This window comes from Malus sylvestris, chromosome 5, assembly GCF_916048215.2.
Source record: "Malus sylvestris chromosome 5, drMalSylv7.2, whole genome shotgun sequence".
Taxonomy (NCBI): domain Eukaryota; kingdom Viridiplantae; phylum Streptophyta; class Magnoliopsida; order Rosales; family Rosaceae; genus Malus; species Malus sylvestris.
In genome coordinates this window covers 34412503-34430382 of record NC_062264.1, presented here as the reverse complement: position 1 = coordinate 34430382, position 17880 = coordinate 34412503, and the positions used below count along the sequence as shown (strand labels likewise).

Sequence of the window (17880 nt, the reverse complement as noted above, 5' to 3'; positions counted from 1 at the left end):
TTGTACATTCTGCAAAGTATACAATCCCAATCCACCTTTCTTTTTCCCTTTTTCTTTCTTTTGGAATTTTGAAGCACTCAAATTCGTACTAACCACAACCCTAAGAATCTGCCACGAAGCTTGAAAAGTAAATTAGAAGAAGGGAAAAAGAAAACAGAAAATTGGAGTTATGGATCTTCAACTTTGGTTTAATTTCAGCTTTGGTTCTTGAATAAAAAAAAATCCGTGAATAATGATTTATGAACTCATCACACTGTTAAGCAACAATGCTTTTGAGTAACACCGCTAGAACTTCTGCCCAAAATAAAAGGTTTTAACAAACAAATAAAATATATAATTAGTTCTAACGAGTTACTAAAAGAACTATTACTCTACATTATGACAAGTTTATGTACTAATACTACGATGTTTTATTTCCGAAATCAAAAACTCTAATTTCAATTTTCTCAACAGAAAAAGGAAAGAGACACAATTGCATTTATAAGCACCATGTGCAAGTTCATAAGAAATGCAAAGAAAACAATAAATTTGCAAACGTGACATGCTAAATATATGTTTGAATTAAATGTCGATTAACGTACTTATTTCTTATTGGTAACACATTATTTGGTTTGTAAATTTAGTGTAAAAATTTGATCTCCCAAACATTATCCTACGTGAAATATGTTAAATAATAGAATGGGCCATGCTTCCAAGAAACAAGAAATTAATTCAAGCAAGAATAGTCCATGCTGAGATCTTCAATATAAATTGGGAATCTCAATTCCATATTTTTTACCTAAAAAATTAGGAATTGGATCCTCTCCTGAGCAAAGGCTTGGGATCCTCCCGATTCAATAACACGGGCCGTTGAATTTTAATCTAACGGCTATAAATAAAAGGTCCTTCTAAAAATTATAATAATTATAATCATTGGATCAAAATTTAACGACCCAAGTTAATAAATTACGAGGATCCCAAACCTTTGCTCAGAAGAGGATCCAATTCCAAAAAATCAATCAAATTCTGCAGTTCTTGGGCTTTGTAATTTTTGTCCACAAACAAGTTAACGCGGCCACCTTTAGAACAGCAGAAGGGGCATCAAGTTGTCTCGGTGGTCAATTAAAGCAAAGCCGACACTCAAGCGCAAAAAGAGATTGAGCAATTAAGCCAACAAAGTATGTAATTCCATTAATTAATTAATGGATTAGAATACTCCACCCAACTTTATTCAACTTTAGACTAAAGATTATTAATTCACGAACCAGTAATTGAATTCTTTCCACGTGTTGAGATCGATCGAAAATGAAACTTTATCGTATGGTACTATAACATCGGAACGTGATATAATTTATTTTGCTGTTAGGGTATAGCATTAAGAATCGACCTAATTGACTCCTTACGTAATTTGACACATGAAAAAGTAATTCATTCAAAAGATATTTCACCGGCTCAATTTGTTCATATTCTTGAACGAACAATTATTGTACGACACTAGAACACAACAAAGTAATTTAAATTTTAACTAAAACACATATTACATTATGATGAACGATAAATTAATACTTGATGCAATAATAATAACCAATCCATGTGTTATAATACATGCATGCTAGAAAAATGCTAAGGATACTCTCTTAAAAGTGAAACTCTACTTAAACTCTATGATATTTCATGTTTTTAGCATAATATTTTATAATGTTAGCACGAGAATTAACGATAAACTCGTAGGTCAGAAAATCCATAAAGACTTGAAAAGTCTCCTTAGAATTTCTATGCATGCTATGCCATGTGAGTCTCTATCTTCTAGACTTCTAGTAGAAGAGAATAATTTCTCAATGAGAAGTACTTTATCACCCAATAAAGACTTTGGTATTCATGCTTCTTCCTACTTAAACTCTGCTCTAAGAACAAAACAGATTTAGGCAAGCTGCCACTTCCCAGTTCCCACTGCTTTCACTACTCTTTCTCTTAAAAAATGGGTTCCTCAGAATTCTCTCTCTTCCAACCATCACCAAAACGCTCCGTTCTCCACAAAGCCCCTTCCCTAATAGCAGATGGCTTTCTCTTCGTCGGAGGTGCATCGTTGGCTCTCTCTGTTGTCTGGGCTCTCCTCACCTTCATAAACCCCACCACCATAAGCTTCGACAACTTCATCGCATGGAACGCCGGGCCATGCGGACCCGACTTGCGCTCTGACCCGCCGGAAACCACGTTCTACGACGACGAAAATCTCAGCTACGCGTTTGGGGAACCAGTGAAGGATTGGGACTCCAAGCGCAAAGAGTGGCTGAAGCTCCACCCTTCATTCGCTGCCGGAGCCGCCGTGGACAACAGAGTTCTTCTCGTGACTGGGTCACAGCCCACAGTGTGCAAAAACCCAGTTGGGGACCACTTGCAGCTGAGGCTCTTTAAGAACAAAGTTGATTACTGTAGGATTCATGGGCTCGACATATTTTACAACAATGTTTTGCTGGATCCCAAGGGTACTGGGTTCTGGGCCAAATATCCGCTTTTGAGAGCGGCTATGTTGGCCCATCCCGAGTCTGAGTGGATCTGGTGGGTCGACTCAGACGCGGTTCTCACCGACATGGAGTTCAAGCTTCCGTTGGAGAAGTACAAAGACCACAACTTGGTCGTGCATGGGTGGTCGAACATGTTGTATGAGCAGAAGAGCTGGACGAGCCTCAACGCTGGGGTTTTGTTAATAAGAAACTGTCAGTGGTCACTGAACTTGCTCGATAAGTGGGCCAGCATGGGCCCACAGGGTCCCGATCCCAAAAACTGGGGGAAGATCCAAAAGTCCTTGATCAAAGACAAAGCATATCCAGGCTCTGACGATCAGTCGGCTCTGATTTATCTCTTGATAAAGGAGAAGTCGAAATGGGCGGATAAGATTTACTTAGAGAGCGAGTACAACTTGCATGGGTACTGGCTGGGGATAGTGGACGGGCTTGATGGGATAAGCAAAGGGTACCTGGAGATTGACAGGGAGGTGGATTTGCTAAGGAGGAGGCATGCAGAGAAGGTCAGCTTGTTTTATGGTCAAATGAGAGAGAAGTACATGAGAGAGAGAGGGATTTGGAGAGAGAATAAGAGGAGGCCATTTGTGACGCATTTCACAGGGTGTGAGCCTTGCAGTGGAGAGCACAATGGAATGTACACTTGGGAGGCTTGTTGGAACGGGATGCAAAAAGCTTTGAATTTTGCAGATAATCAAGTGCTTAGAAGATTTGGGTTTGTTCATCCAGACCTACTCAATTCTTCTTGGGTTTCTCCCTTGCCATTTGATTTCCCAGATGCTTGAGTTTATTGGTTTTCCTTTGTTTAATTAGTGTGTAATTCTGCAGTTTGTGCCTTTTGCTTTTAATAGAATGTGTAAATATGTAACAAGAGAGCCTCTCTGTGGAGGACTTAAGTCGCCGGCCCGAGCGTGCCAGGCACCGCGCTTTTGGTCTAGGGCATGGCCGGCGGTGTAGGAAAGTCTCTCTCCTCTTGAGTCTGATTGCACTTCGATGCACTTCTGGATTGTGTTGGAAAGTTGGATTTTAAGCAACGTTTAAGATTAAACAGACATATTTCTTGAAATTTAAGCATGTGTTTAGTCTTCATTCCCACCCATATAATTTACAGTAAGTCTTTGATGCTCTTTGTGTTAACCTAATATTTCTCTTCTTTCTTTTCTCTTAAAAGACTGAATTTGTGAGTAAAGAATTTTATAGTGTAAATTATGGTGAGAATTGTGCCTTCTTGAATTGGTGCTGCAAAACGATTTCCATGATTACACCAAACTAAGGATAATATTAGGAAACCAAATTTGTAAAACAAATTATGCGTCACCAAGATGAAATAAGCACGTTAATCAATATTTAAGTAATAATTCAATCATTAAATACCATGTCATTTGGTTTTTAAATTTGCAAATTTGATTTAAAAATTTGATCTCTCTAGTATTAATAGTATAATTTGCTCCAAAATGCTTAAAGTATAGCTTGCAAGAAAAATGATATAAAACGCAAACTCTTTTCTTATATTTCTCTCATATCAAATAAATCCCACACAAACAACATTCTCATTGAAGAAATTCTTGGGTGCGGTCGTCTGTCCGTGCATACAAAACACCCCATATCTCTTGTTTTGGTCCACCTCATGATAATTCGTTATGAATGTCCAGATTGAAGAATATTTCGGATATTTATAATTAAAGGGAAGTGTTATTGGCACTCCAAAAATCTCATTCTACACTCATCACAAGTGTATTTTTCTTTCCAAATATAGAAAGTTTGAAGTGTAGAATGAAATTTTTGGAGTGTCAATGACAATTCCCTAATTAAAAGATAAAAATTAGAAATATAAAGTTGGAAATAGAGAAGTGCACTTAAACCCATCTTCCAAATTTTGACTACATCTTTTTTCTTCATTTAGCGTGCTTGATCATACTACCCATGAAACATGATATTTTGAAGGGCCTTAATTAGTGGAGCTTGACCCGCCCGCGTGGCTCGCATGCATGCTAAGAGTCAAAAGACTACAAAGTTGACGGACCCTATAAATTTCGTTGTCATGCCAGGTCTCCAAACTGGAAGAGTCGCCCACCACCAATTCCGTCGCTAAAGCCGCCCTAATTGGTGAGGAAAATGATACTAAGCTCCAACCTCATGTCAAACCCGTGACACGTTACCCATTGAACTGCATGCCACGCATAGCCGCTAGGGTTCAACAATGGAAAGCAACTCATCATATTGCCACCTTCACAAAGGCCCCCAAAGGCATCGAAACCCCAGTGTTTTCCATTAGGGCCTAAGGCAGTTCACACTTGAGTTAGACGATAATACAGTATCTTAGAGTAAAGACGATTTAGGGTTTAGGGGTTGAATAGAATAATCCGGGCATTGTTTGTTCCATGATAGTTTTTATTTTTTCTGCCTTTTCCCGAAGGCTGATAATTATTCATAGCTGTTAACTTGACATTAAAGAAGAGTTCAACTCGGAGCTTTATTTCTGTCCTAGTTTGCATCCACTCTCAAACCTAAATACGAAAGTCCTACACTATGGGGATCTACATTGACAACTACTCCTTAACTACATTTTCCACCCCATTCATGTATTAACCCAACCCTGGCACACCAGTTATGCAGTTCAACAATGTTGCATTGAAACTTCAATTCATTGTTAAATACTAACCAAATCCAGCCTTTCTTGTTAATGACCTATCACTTTCATTGCACAAAATGTGGTAATAAAAGCACAAACCCTACCATAGTAGGGTCTTCCCAACGCAATGAACACAAATTGTACGAGACAATGTGCAGATTGAATACACATAACTCAAAGCCAACCATACTTGTTGGAGTCGGAGAGGATCAACACGTACTTTAACCTTCTTACCTCAATGACATAGCCCAACCTATGAAATAGGTGTGTACCAGATAACTTAAAAGTTGGGTGGCGGATGTACCTTCAGTTAGTTACTTGATGTACAGGATAAATTTTTCAATGTGCCGAGAATACGACCCATAAATTTTTCAATGTGCCGAGAATACAACCCGCTACACCAAGTGTCTAATACAATTGGTTGAAATATTTTTTCTTTCAAGTTTCCAACGACACATACTTCGACAAAACCAACACCTGGAGCAAATTTGCCCACGGCCTTGACTCAGGATATGACCCAGCTGAGCCTGCATTCTATGATGATCCAAACTTCAGCTACTTGATTGGGCAACCTGTGGAAGACTGGGATGAGAAGCGCAAGAAGTGGCTGCTGCATCACCCTTCTTTCTCCGCTAGTGTACGTGATCGGGTTCTTCTTGTGAAGGGGTCTCAGAGCACAGCAAGCAGTAACCCAGTTGGTGATCATTTGCTGCTTCGGTTTTTCAAGAACAAAGTAGACCATTGCTGACCCCACGGCTATGAAATCTTTTACAACAATCTGGCGTTCCATTCAAAAGTGACTGGCGCCTGGGCCTAATTACCAACTCTCCGTGCTGCCATGCCGGCTCATCCTGAGGCGGAGTGGATGTGGTGGGTGGTCTCAGATGCGATTGTCATAGACATGGACTTCAAGCTCCCACTAGAGAGATTCAATGACCACAACCTAGTTGTGCATGGGTGGTGGCATGAGATATACGACAAGCAGCTGGACGAGTATCAACACCGGAGTGTTCCTGATACGCAACTGCCAGTGGTCCATGAACCTCATAGAGGCATGGATCAGCATGGGGCCACAGACCCCAGACTACGAAAGATGGGCGCAGATGCAAAATTCATTGATCAAAGGCAAGCAAATTTCAAATTCAGACGATCAATAGGGTCTGATTTATCTTCTAATAACACAGCAAGAAGGATGGGCAAACAAGACTTACGTGGAAGGTGATTACTACCAACACGGATACTGGTTAATAGTGGATGGTCTTGACACCATTACCAAACGATACATGGAGATTGAAAGAGAGGTGGACATGTTAAGGAGGAGACACGCGGAGAAAGTGAGCCAGTTCTATGGAACTATGAGAGACCAACATGTGAAGGATAAGGGATACTGGGAAGATGATCTCAGAAGGCCTTTTACCACGCACTTCACCGGGTGTCAACCATGCAACGGGCAACACAGCTCCGCCTACACTTGGGAAGCTTGTTGGAATGGGATGCAGAGGGGCCTTTAAATTTTGCAGATAATCAAGTGCTTAGAAGATTTGCCTTTGTGCATCCAGACCTGCTCAACTCCTCATTTGTGTCTCCCCTGCCATTTGATTTCCCGGCAGCTGACTGATTGTTTGCCCATTCTGCAATTTGTACTCTTGCCATACTTTCAAGTTAGTACGGCATCAGGCCAGGTTCAGTCCTACTTCTTCCTCTTTCCTATATTTTCTTCCTTCCTTCACTCCTGTCATAATGGTGAAGACTTCCCTTCCCAGAGTTTTTCCATTCCATTAGGATCAATCTGTACGCCATCTGTTTTCCATTCCCCACCCTGACTATGAAGCACAGATATGGGAGATTTGGGAGCACGGGGGATATGGGAGCGTCAAAAATCAAAGAACTTTATCAAACTGGATCTAATGCTTTAAATGAAAGCATAAGGAGTGACCCCAAGCCAACCAGGCTCCTCGCTTTGTGACGGTCAGGGGAGAAATGTCTACCGTACGCAACTATACCCTTGCTTTGCAAAGAGGCTGTTTCCACGGCAAACCCCTGGCCTTTTGGTGACAAAGGAGTTGACTTTCCATTGCGCCAAGGCTTGCCCTCCTTTAAAAGCATAAAACAATTAAAATCAATGTTACAAAAGAATTATCAAAGCTCTTTCGCTAAATCAACTGATGAAAAACTGAGTGAATTAACCTATTCATTTTCTCACAAACAAAATTAGAGTTTGTCATCTTAACAGCAGAGTAACTCTGTGACCTGTGTCAACATTAATGTGAGGATTACCATTGATTTCAAAGTAACTTGGCTTGGAATTATGAAGACCCTCGTTTTTCAATCATGAAGACAGTGAACCCGGGATTTATGTGGGATAACTAGAGATATGGATAAATTGTCAACATTGTTTACCAATTTTAACAGTGATTTGTGTTTAAAATAATTAGCTTTAAAATAATTAGCTTGTTCTAGTTTATTTTAAACTAAGTAATTGAATATGTATTTTAATGCGTCTATCTATATTATCAGTACAAGAATATAGAAAACAAAATGACCAAGACAATTTTCATTTTCAAAACCTCCAAAATCTACATTTCAATAAAAATCACCTAATAAATCAGTTCTAAAACAGTGTTATTGAGATTGTGAGCTTCAACCTGTCAAGAAATGATGTATCTGATTCCGGAGAGCTGCAATCCTACTCGAGCTATGCTAATTTCACTTCAAGAGCAATGATGACACCTGCAGGAAAGAGAGCTCTAATGACAATGTATCACATGCACACTGTGCATACAATATTGCTGAAAAGCTGGACGGTTACAAAGCAGAATTTTATCAAACCAAATCTGATTTTATAATGAGGCAAAAGATTGAAAAACTAACACCAGATAGTTGACAATGAGTGTAATCACAAGTAAAATCAATGCTATAAGAGAATTAGAAATCTCAACAACGATCTTCGTCATATCATTAACTGATGAAAACTAAATGCCTTAACCTTTTCAATTTCAACTACAAAATTGAGTTTGTCATCAAAGTAGTGGGACTCTGTCAGCACCAAAGTGAGGATCACAAATTGACTCAAGCTAAGCTAATTTCACTTCAAAAGCAATGATAATGCCTGCATGAAAGGAAGGTGGAAGATCATTATTGTTACTCATAACTGTTCTCCAGTAATTATCTGTTTTGCATGAGAGAGAAAATACTGAACTTAGAAGAGCGACCGGAAAATAATCACGGCTGAATGGTGAAGTTCCTACTACGGAGATCCATCCTCTACAGCCATGCTTCTTCCCTAGTGCAAAGGAACAACCTCTGTGTTGTAGACGGTAGACTGTTAATTTTAGGCATTTTGTCAACTCTGCTAACCTGCTTGAGATATATGCATTAGTAACAGAGAAATGTGGAGGAGTGAACATGCTAGGTGACATGCTGACATTATGAAACACAAAGCAATACATTTGAAGGATTAAAAATACAGTTTTACTTTGACCCTAATTTGGCGCTGACAAAAGAAAGAAATATCTACAAATGCCTTATCTACAGCTGTTCTCTCACTATCCCCATCCCCGTCCCCACCACCCCTCCCCACATATGAACATACAAAACAAAGAACAAGAAAATTGTACTACTCAAGCAGCCAATCCCTTATGTCAAAAAGAGACCATGCCCTTACTTTAAAATCTACAAAATCTTTTCTGAAAAGAGAGCATAAGAAAATTGGCAGAATTAGCATTTGGTTGCACAACAAACTCTCCAAAAGTAGTCTATTTCACATTTTCATATCTTTTCAATCATCTACGTAGAAATAAAATCAACATTGATTACCACCCTGTTGAGAGAGATGAACAGAGGCTGCACGAATCATCTCAACCAGCATTTCATCAAGTGCATCGAGTTCACCAGAATCACACAGTTGGCGATATAAAGGGGCTGCATAAGTTGCTGCAACTTCGGCCAACTTCCACAGAGAAAAATTGGCAGCAATTTGTAGTATCTTAATAGACAACTCTTTGGCAGAACTGAGAGTTGATATGATCACATCGAAGCATGCTGTCTGAATATCTTCCATGAGCCAGAACTCAGAAAGCCAACAGAGCTCTACATATGGCTGCAGCTCATGTAACTTTTCTTCGGTGTCCATATTATTCCATAAACATCCAGAGGGAGGCTTTGGCAGCTTACCACAATAGAAGCAGTTGACTAGTTTAACCATTGCTTCCCAACTAATAGAGCTCTTTATGGTTTGTGAATGGCTGCAAGTGTTAAAAAAACATTTAAGGGAGAGTATCATTCTGATTTATTGCAACAAGTATGCAAAACAAAATCCGGTAAAAAGAAAGGATATGTTATACTTTTGATAGAAGTGATTGAATAAACTAGCATCCAAAATGCCAAATTTTTCAAAGTAAATCAATGATAATTGCAGTTCAGATGTGAAACTAATTTATAAAGAATCCAAAACCTAGGCATCACCTTTGCACCATCCCACACAAACCCTGACAGAAGGTACAAAGGAAAAACAAGCACCGCCACTGATGTTGTTGCACTTAAATACTCAGATATGCAAACGCAAAAGAAGGCCAATGTCTCCCATAAGAAGAGTAAACAGTAGCCACAGAATCTGGTTAGCATCATACCTCTCATCTTCAAACTATTTGCTTTAACAAAGATAACAAATCATTTTTTACTATTTCCTATTGACTACCTTTCCTTCCTTGAGAAAAAGGTAACAGGATAAGCCTGACAATCTATAAACAGTTTCAATGAAAAGATGGTTAATAGCATGCTATCTAACAACATTTAAAATTGTTTGAAACAATGGAAGTTCATTAAAGATGTGTATACCAATATGAACAATTTGACATGCAACAACAATTATAATACCACCGCATTTTTATTACAAGAGCATCACATCCCAAAAAAGATGACAATAACCGCTGGAAATCACTTTTACCATAAGCCAATTTGAGGAACCACTTTTCAAAACCTCTTCATACAAGTTAACGAGATAAATTTTGCAGTACATTAAACTGTATAGTTTATTGCTTTCAATAAGAGGATGTGTGTATATGTGTGCTTTATATATGGAAAGAGAATTGCAAGCACCTCTCTTGCATTCCTGACTGTAACAAGGCCCGCAAATAATCACAACTTGATGACAAAATAACTTTGTGAACGTGCATATGTGGCACCGAGCGAAAGCAAATACCACATGTCCAGCCCAAAAGCTCAGTTGTCTTAGCTTCTAAGATGACATCTCTGAAACCAAAACCAAACAAATATTACTAACATGAATCGGTACATTTGGAAAACCAACCAGTAGCATGAAGTTGGAATGCAAAATAAGTGAACTACTAAAAACTCGTTTATAATCCAGTCAATCATAATATACATGAAAATCCTCAACCCAATAAGAGAACCTTTAGACAGGACTTGGAAAAATAATGCCGATGTTGGGTAATCTAAAACCATTCAAAATACTCTACAGATCGCTTACTAATTCCTTGTATATATGTATAAAAACACATGTACATTTTCTTTCTGTTTTTCAGAGTAAGGGTGAGAGGAGAAAGACAACTGAGTTAAGAAGGAAAAGAGTGAGAGCAGATAACAATCATATGATTGCAACTAAATACCATTTCAAACAGTTTCAAAGTTGATTAGAAAACCACTATCTATATTCTTCCCCCCTTCTCACTGACATCTCTCATCTCCTTCTCCCCTCTCCCAACACAAAAACCAACTTTACCATACAGGCCTTTAGCTTCTTAGAATGTGTATCGAGAGTCTGTAGTGATATTTCAATCAATAATTATGCATACACAATAGAGCACCTTAAATGTTTTACTGGCTTGACTACACAGTTTCCCCTGTATTGTCAAACCAAGACAGCCTTATATTCAGAGAACAACATCTAGAGATTCCTATATGAACCACAGTAAATGCACTCTTTCTAATGGAGAAACAAACGTGAAACATAGAACTACATATACAAGGGGGTTAAAAACAATTGTTATGTGAGTGTGATGCAGCAAAACACAGATATTAAAGTAGGAAGCCATACGAGAAACGACACCCAGACAGACGAAGAGCTGCACTAAGATCAAGGCTGGGGTGAGCAGAGCCCCACTTGGGACGTTTCCTATAAAGCATCTGTAACAAAGACTGTAGATTACAACGTTTGGCAAGAGTCCTCAACTTCTTTACAAGTTCTTGTCCTGCTTGTAGATATCCCAAATAGATATACTCCAACAACATAACCAACGCTTGGTGATCAACATGAACAGATAACCTTATGTCTTTACAGAACTTTTTACAGATTTCCATAGAGCATGTCACTGAAGATTCATCACATGTTACCTCGCTGGGAAGCAGCACTTCAGAAGGCAACAATGATGGACATTGAGTTGCAAGCACAACACCATGGACCCTCAAACACTCTCCATTTGCAAGAATGAGTTGTATGTCAGCATAATCCTTCTCAGTAAGTGCCTTGCCAATCTTTTTCCCAAGTTTACTTGGAAAACCATAATATCCAAAATAACTAAGAACATATGCAGCATACCATTGCACTCCAGGAGTACGACTGTTGTTACAGATATCCTGAAGTTCACTAACAAGTTGAGCTTCTATTGGTCTCATCTCACCAGAAGTTTTGTCTAGGTTATTTCCTAAGCATCCCCAATGCTGTATCCACTCAGCCAGCCCCCACAAACTGTAAAACAAAAGAATGTCTTTGCCTTCCCAGTCTTCTGCAGAAACCCAACAGCAAATCCTCTCATGGAATGGATTATGCAGATGAGGAGCAAAGCTTGATCTTTCTAAATGGAAATTATTAGTTAAGCACCACCTTATAAAAGCCAATAATGTTTTTACACATTTTTTACCTGAGACTTGGTACTGTGGCAAAGCTGAATAGCATGCTAATCCCATTAAATAAACAATAATTTGGAGTTTATCTGGAACTCCAAAATAATTCCCAGATGACAAATTATTTAGGAAACCCAGTAAGGTTTTCAAATACTCCCCTCCATCTAGTCCTAGTATTTCGGACAATATGAATCTGGTCTTCGACGCAATGTATTTACAGGGTGAATAAATCATCATTGAAACTGCCCTTGTAGCCGATTCACGTCTGAAGGCACCAGCAATATCATTTTCATATATTTTATGCCACTTTTGAATTGCATCAACAAAGGTCAAACTATCAGAGAATACAGACAATGCAAAATTAGAAAATTAACAACCATATATAAGACATTAACTAAAATGGTACCTGCAGGATCACAAATTCTTTTTAATTAAAAGTATGGAAAATGAGTAGGGTTTTTTTCAGGATGAGCCTTACCAAGCACATGTGATGAGGATGTTAATATAGATTTCCCTTTCAGGGTTGAAATCCTCCCCACAATGTATTGCAAGCCATCCAAGAATATCCCAGATATAACTCCTCAGAACAAGAAGATAATTGGCATTGAGACCCTCCTTGGCAATAACCATTTGCTCATCCAATGACATGGAACATTTGTATGGTTGGTTGTGAAAATTTTCAAGGAGAAGATCAAGAAGGATTTTGTCAATCCCTTGTTTCCACATATAAATGTGATGCTCCCCTTCCCAACGAGTTATCAGAGCCAAGCGACATGCCTCCTCTAGCAAAGACATCTGGTCATTGCTGACCTTTCTAGAATGTGAGTTCCACTCACTCATTCCAGAAATTATGGCTTTGATGATAGGTTTGTAACCTAAGCTCATCATTTGTAAGCATATTTCTTCATTTATCTGAAACAAAAACCGTTGAAAGACAACAGAGTTAAAAAATAGTTATGACCCTTTAACTATTGCAACAGGATATCTTATAAGGAGACCAAGATAGAACTAACACCACTAGGCACTGGGCTAACTTGAATCCTTCAATGCGAATTGAGTGTGGATGAGAGTTGTCCATGCATTGCACCATCTGTTCGAGGATCTCTCCACTTTCCAATACTTTTTTGGCCCCAATACCACATAAAGCTGAAAAAAGTAACAGAAGCTTAATCCAAACAGTCAAGAATATAAGCTAATAAATAAAATTTAAACATAAAATTAACTTTTCATGATTAAAAGTTTAATACCTAAAGAAGAATACAACTTCAAAACTGCAACTTTTTCATCAATATCTAGCTTTAACATTTCATTTAAGCCATTCATCAGTTTAGTATCACTCCAAACAGAAAACCTGGATGACGGCCACCACCATAGTATTGTACTCAAAAGTAAAGCCATCTGTTGGAAATATTTCAGTGTCTTTGTACATCCAGGAAAAAACCGTAAATTACTGACAACTTGAGATACACTTTCTGTTTTCCTAAGAATTTCCCAAACGTCTTTCTCACTCTTGGTACTGAGGTTTGAAAGAATAAGATTCAATGCTGTTGCAGATAAAATAGCTACTTCTGTTTGGTGCGAAGATAACAAAGATGACAAAGGATTAACAAGCTCTAACACATAAAGCTGCAGTACTGATTTGGGGAAAATACTGACTAATTTTACTGTCACATCCGCTGCCATCCTCAACATGGATCCATTGTCAGATTGAAGCATCCAAACCAATGCACCAACAATGTCAACAACTGCAGCCTGAAAATCGATGGAAACAATGATGAGAATATGTATAAGTGCAATCAGATACAGCTCAAAACTGATACAAATTACGATGTGGCTCTATAGAAATTTAGAAACATAATGTATCCTCCAAAAACTTGGAAAGGAAACAGAATTTTCAAGAGATAGCGATAGAAACAAAATTTTCAAGAGATGGCGCACCAGTCACCACCAATACAGTGCCTTCCACTCAACTTGTTTTCCCCAAAATTTTCTTACCAGGGTTTCGATATTCCATCTCTAACAATGCGATACGAATAAAATTGATGATCCAACTAAATACAACAGCCAGCATGAACTGAACAAATAAAAGACTAAATCGTTTGCTCCTCTAAAAAGATGGATATTGTTATACCTTCACAAGTGGATGGTGCCGCGTAACCCCAGAAACAGAATCGAGAAATGCAGCTATTGAGTGGAGCACATGTCTTTGTATCTCGATATCGACACACTGCCATTTTTTCACCTTGTCGTGATTAATTCTGCAAGACACAAGCCAGGTCAGGAAGAACATTCTACTGTTGAGTCAATTAGCTATAACAATCAACACATTAACTATGTAATTCCCCGATCAACACGATTTTACGCTTTTGACTCAAATGCCTCACATCCAAATTAAAACAAAATATTAAATTTCTGGGCTCTCCTAGTTTTTGAGCTCTTGTCTTGTGCATGCTTCCCTTCCCTAACTGTAAGTTGAAAGCTGCAAGTGGGTTTTTTAAGGGGAAAATTCTACCAATGATTCCTAACACTTGAAATCAAAATCCAAAATCCAAAATCCAGAAACCAAAATCTTTATTCCAGCCAAATCAAGAAATGGTTGAACTCCCCATACAAAACCCTAGAGAGAGAAAACTTTGAAGGATAGAAGACCGACCTGGTGCCGAGGTTCAGAGCATGATCGAGACGCTGATGGAGGGTGCAGGTGTGACCGGTGAGGCCCTTATTACTATTGTCTGCAGTTCCCTGCTTTGAAATTGAAGGTCTCATCTTTCCTTCCTCTCTGAATGCTGGCTCTTCGTCTACCTCAAATTTCAGATAAAGCTAGCTTTGGTTTGATGATGCTCAATTGGAATTTGGATCCTCAAATGTTTCTGGAATTGCCGCTACCGCCATGGCCAGAAACCTCTCTCTTTTTTTTTCTTTTTCTTTTTTTTTTCCTCAATTAAAAATCCGTTATCATTGATCTCAACCTATCCAAATTTACAGCTATTATCCTCTAATTAAAAATTCATTACTATTGATCTCTTAATTTTAATACAACCAGAGAAATTGTTCTCCAACTTTAACCCAATTGAATCAATAGTCCCTCAACTTTAATCCAATTATAACAATTGTCCTTCCAACATAGTTCATTTTGATAATATTACGATGAAGTTGACAAAAATAATCATAGATGCACGTTTTGATAAGGTAAATGATCCTAATTATAACAATGATCATTCCAACGTAACTTATTTTGACAAAATTCTAACGAAGTTGACGAAAATGATCGTAACTACACATTTTGATGGGTTAAGGGATCAATAATAATGAATTTTTAGTTGAATGATCATTGCTCCAATTTAATTAAAATTGTTACAATTTACTCTTTTTTTTCTCCTTTGTCAAAATTAAGCGAGGTGGGCCTTGGGCCACTACTCCTCTAGTCGGCCAAAACTTCTGGCTACTTTTTGTTTTTCTTTTTATTTCATTTTTTATATTATATTTTAAATGAAATGCATTTTGGTCCATTTCCATTTTGTTTCAGTTGTTTTAATTTTGTCAAATTGGTTATTGTTTTAATGATATATGACATAGGTTTAACCATGTTAGCCAAAAATTGTGTGCAATGTTGCACATTAAATTTGCATCGTCTCCTTTCTAGTTATCCTTTATATGCCAACGTTGAAAAAAATATTCAAATTTGAATCTTTTAATCATCTGATCATGATCCAATAAATGGACAAATGATGATGCATATTATATTCATTTAAACACCATAATTTTAACAATGTTAATTAAACACTTCTATGAATATGTTACTTAATATTCACATCGTCGGTTTGAACAATTTGAATTATGAAACTTACATGTTGGATAACGTAAGTATTATATGTATGTTCACCCGTCAGAAGAATGCACTTACCATCATAAAATAAAACACGTTCTAGACATGCACTCGTAATAGCACGGTTAAGACGAAGCCAAACCAAGGCCAAAACATAGGTTAATCTGCAAGGGTCAAAACAAAATAGCCAGTCACTTGTATACCCAACAAGGCATATTGTAAAATAGAACTGTTCTCCGAATTCTTTGTCTTATTATGTAATTAAATTCTGGTAACTTTAACGAAAAACTTCCGGTACTATTTACTTTAACAAAAAATCACATTTTTACACTAAAAAGTCAATTATGGTACTATTCACTTTTACCCTTTATTTTGTCCTTATAATTAAAACTCAAAGTTTTTAAGTCATTTTAATTAATTTTTTTTTAATTTTACTGATAACAACATTAACATTAACGTGAATTTAAAAAAAAAAATACACTGCTTGAAAATAATATCACGGAACATAAAGAAACAAAAAATACACCGTAAATAAATAAAATACACCAATCCAATTTTACGATCCATCACCAACTCCGCAAACTCATCATTGGGATTAAAAAAAAAAAAAAAACACCAATAAACCTCATCCATAATAAGGAAGTCCAACCATGGACGGAGACACCATATGACTACTGAGAGCAACTGCTCCCACTGAACTCTTTTTATTTCTACAAAACTGTAAGTTAGTCAACTCAAAATACCCTCTCATAGCTCAAAAAAATTTTCCATTAACTAATGATTTATAATTTTATCGTTCAAAACACACAGTTACTCAAAATCATATTGTCCAATAAAATAATAACATTGTACCAAAATTTTAAGTTAGTACAATAAAATAATAACATTGTACCAAAATTTTAATTTAATTTCCTCATTCGAAGTAGCCCTCACTAAAAAAATATGGGGTTTCTCCATTTTAATCCTTGGTAAAGATTGAAATTCAATTAAAACCTTATGTTAGATTGTATATTCATTATGGTCCTTTGACTAAATTTCCATGTCAGCATAAATATTAAAATTTATATTTTCTTGTTTTTAAATATTTAATGCGTTTTTTTGGTTCCTATAATGCCCCTATTAAATATTTGATTTTAATTTGCTCCATATTTTTTGGCATTGATTATTGTCTGACTTTCTAAAATGATAAACATAATTCAAAAAAATATTAGTGATATGTTACAAGAATTAACAAATACCTAATTCAAATTATTCATTATCACCATTCAAAGCATAGAGGAAATATAAATAGCCAAATCATATATTTTACATAATCGAATGCACCTAAACCATGTCCTAATGTGCTTAAATCATATAACCTAGTCGAATGCACATAAATCATAGTACCAAGTCAAATGCACCTAAACCATGGTACTTATATGAATGCACCTAAACCATGGTACCTATATGAATGCACCTAAATCATGCTACTTATATGAATGAACCTAAATCATAGTACCTATATGAATGCACCTTAATCATTTAGGTACTATCAATTAGGTCTTATCCATTCGGTATGGTCGGTTAGGTACTATATAGTGTATGTCCGATTAATTTGGTACGGTCAATTAAGTTGTGATTTCACATTCTATTTTCTCAATTTGTATATTTTTTCATTTATCTCTGGATTCACCGTCAATTTGGCATCAAAACCCCTTTTTCTTCTTTCTTCCGAATACAACGAGATTTTTGGTTTGTAAGTTTTATGGCTTTTTTTGTTTGATAATGGTTTCTGAATTTTCTGGGTTCTTTGATTGGAATAACACATGGAAATTTATGTTATAACAAACACGTTAATTATGAATCTAGTTAATTAAGCATTCTTGAAAAATTAATTATATATTTATTTCTCTAATTGGTTTTAAGAGAGTAATAAGGGTAAATAGGGAAACTAAAAATACAATAAATTTATTAAAAAATGATTAAATGTGACATGGAATACTATAATCTGACATGGAAGACTATTTTTAATTTTTAATTTTACATACGGTATTATTGAAAAAGTAATCTTATTTAGAAAT

The 17880-nt window shown here is 36.9% G+C and overlaps 2 protein-coding genes and 1 pseudogene across 5 annotated transcripts; 2 read left to right on the top strand and 1 right to left on the bottom strand.

The window, feature by feature from the left end:
• The first annotated feature begins 1821 nt into the window (after positions 1-1821).
• LOC126621130 (glycosyltransferase 6-like) lies at positions 1822-3590 on the top strand. Its single transcript, XM_050289516.1, has one exon. It carries the CDS (start codon positions 1958-1960, stop codon positions 3284-3286), a length of 1329 nt encoding a protein of 442 aa, XP_050145473.1. The 5' UTR covers positions 1822-1957; the 3' UTR covers positions 3287-3590.
• A 1670-nt stretch (positions 3591-5260) lies between these two features.
• LOC126622814 (galactomannan galactosyltransferase 1-like) lies at positions 5261-6751 on the top strand (annotated as a pseudogene).
• Positions 5458-14940, bottom strand: LOC126621128 (BTB/POZ domain-containing protein At1g04390). 4 transcript variants are annotated; one of them, XM_050289513.1, is made up of 12 exons: positions 14648-14940; positions 14126-14252; positions 13242-13746; positions 13010-13140; positions 12473-12906; positions 11189-12328; positions 10231-10383; positions 8950-9377; positions 8333-8490; positions 8120-8242; positions 7779-7863; positions 5458-7227 (listed from the first exon to the last, which is right to left on the bottom strand). In XM_050289513.1, the coding sequence occupies exons 1-9, from the start codon at positions 14758-14760 to the stop codon at positions 8486-8488; spliced, it is 3036 nt and encodes a 1011-aa protein (XP_050145470.1). In that variant the 5' UTR covers positions 14761-14940; the 3' UTR covers positions 5458-7227; positions 7779-7863; positions 8120-8242; positions 8333-8485. The 4 variants fall into 4 exon arrangements, with proteins under 4 accessions (XP_050145470.1, XP_050145471.1, XP_050145472.1 ...); XM_050289514.1 differs by having other exon boundaries at positions 8953-9377; XM_050289515.1 differs by having other exon boundaries at positions 8333-9377; positions 11189-11876; positions 12012-12328.
• Positions 14941-17880: the final 2940 nt, after the last annotated feature.

Coding starts and splice junctions, on each gene's coding strand:
- LOC126621128 (XM_050289512.1), bottom strand. CDS start 14,760: ATGAGACCTTCAATTTCAAAGCAGGGAACTGCAGACAATAGTAATAAG. Junction 13,141..13,241: donor GAAGTTGTATTCTTCTTTAG/GTATTAAACTTT, acceptor TACTTTTTTCAG/CTTTATGTGGTATTGGGGCC. Junction 12,907..13,009: donor AGTTAGCCCAGTGCCTAGTG/GTGTTAGTTCTA, acceptor TTTTTGTTTCAG/ATAAATGAAGAAATATGCTT.
- LOC126621130 (XM_050289516.1), top strand. CDS start 1,958: ATGGGTTCCTCAGAATTCTCTCTCTTCCAACCATCACCAAAACGCTCC.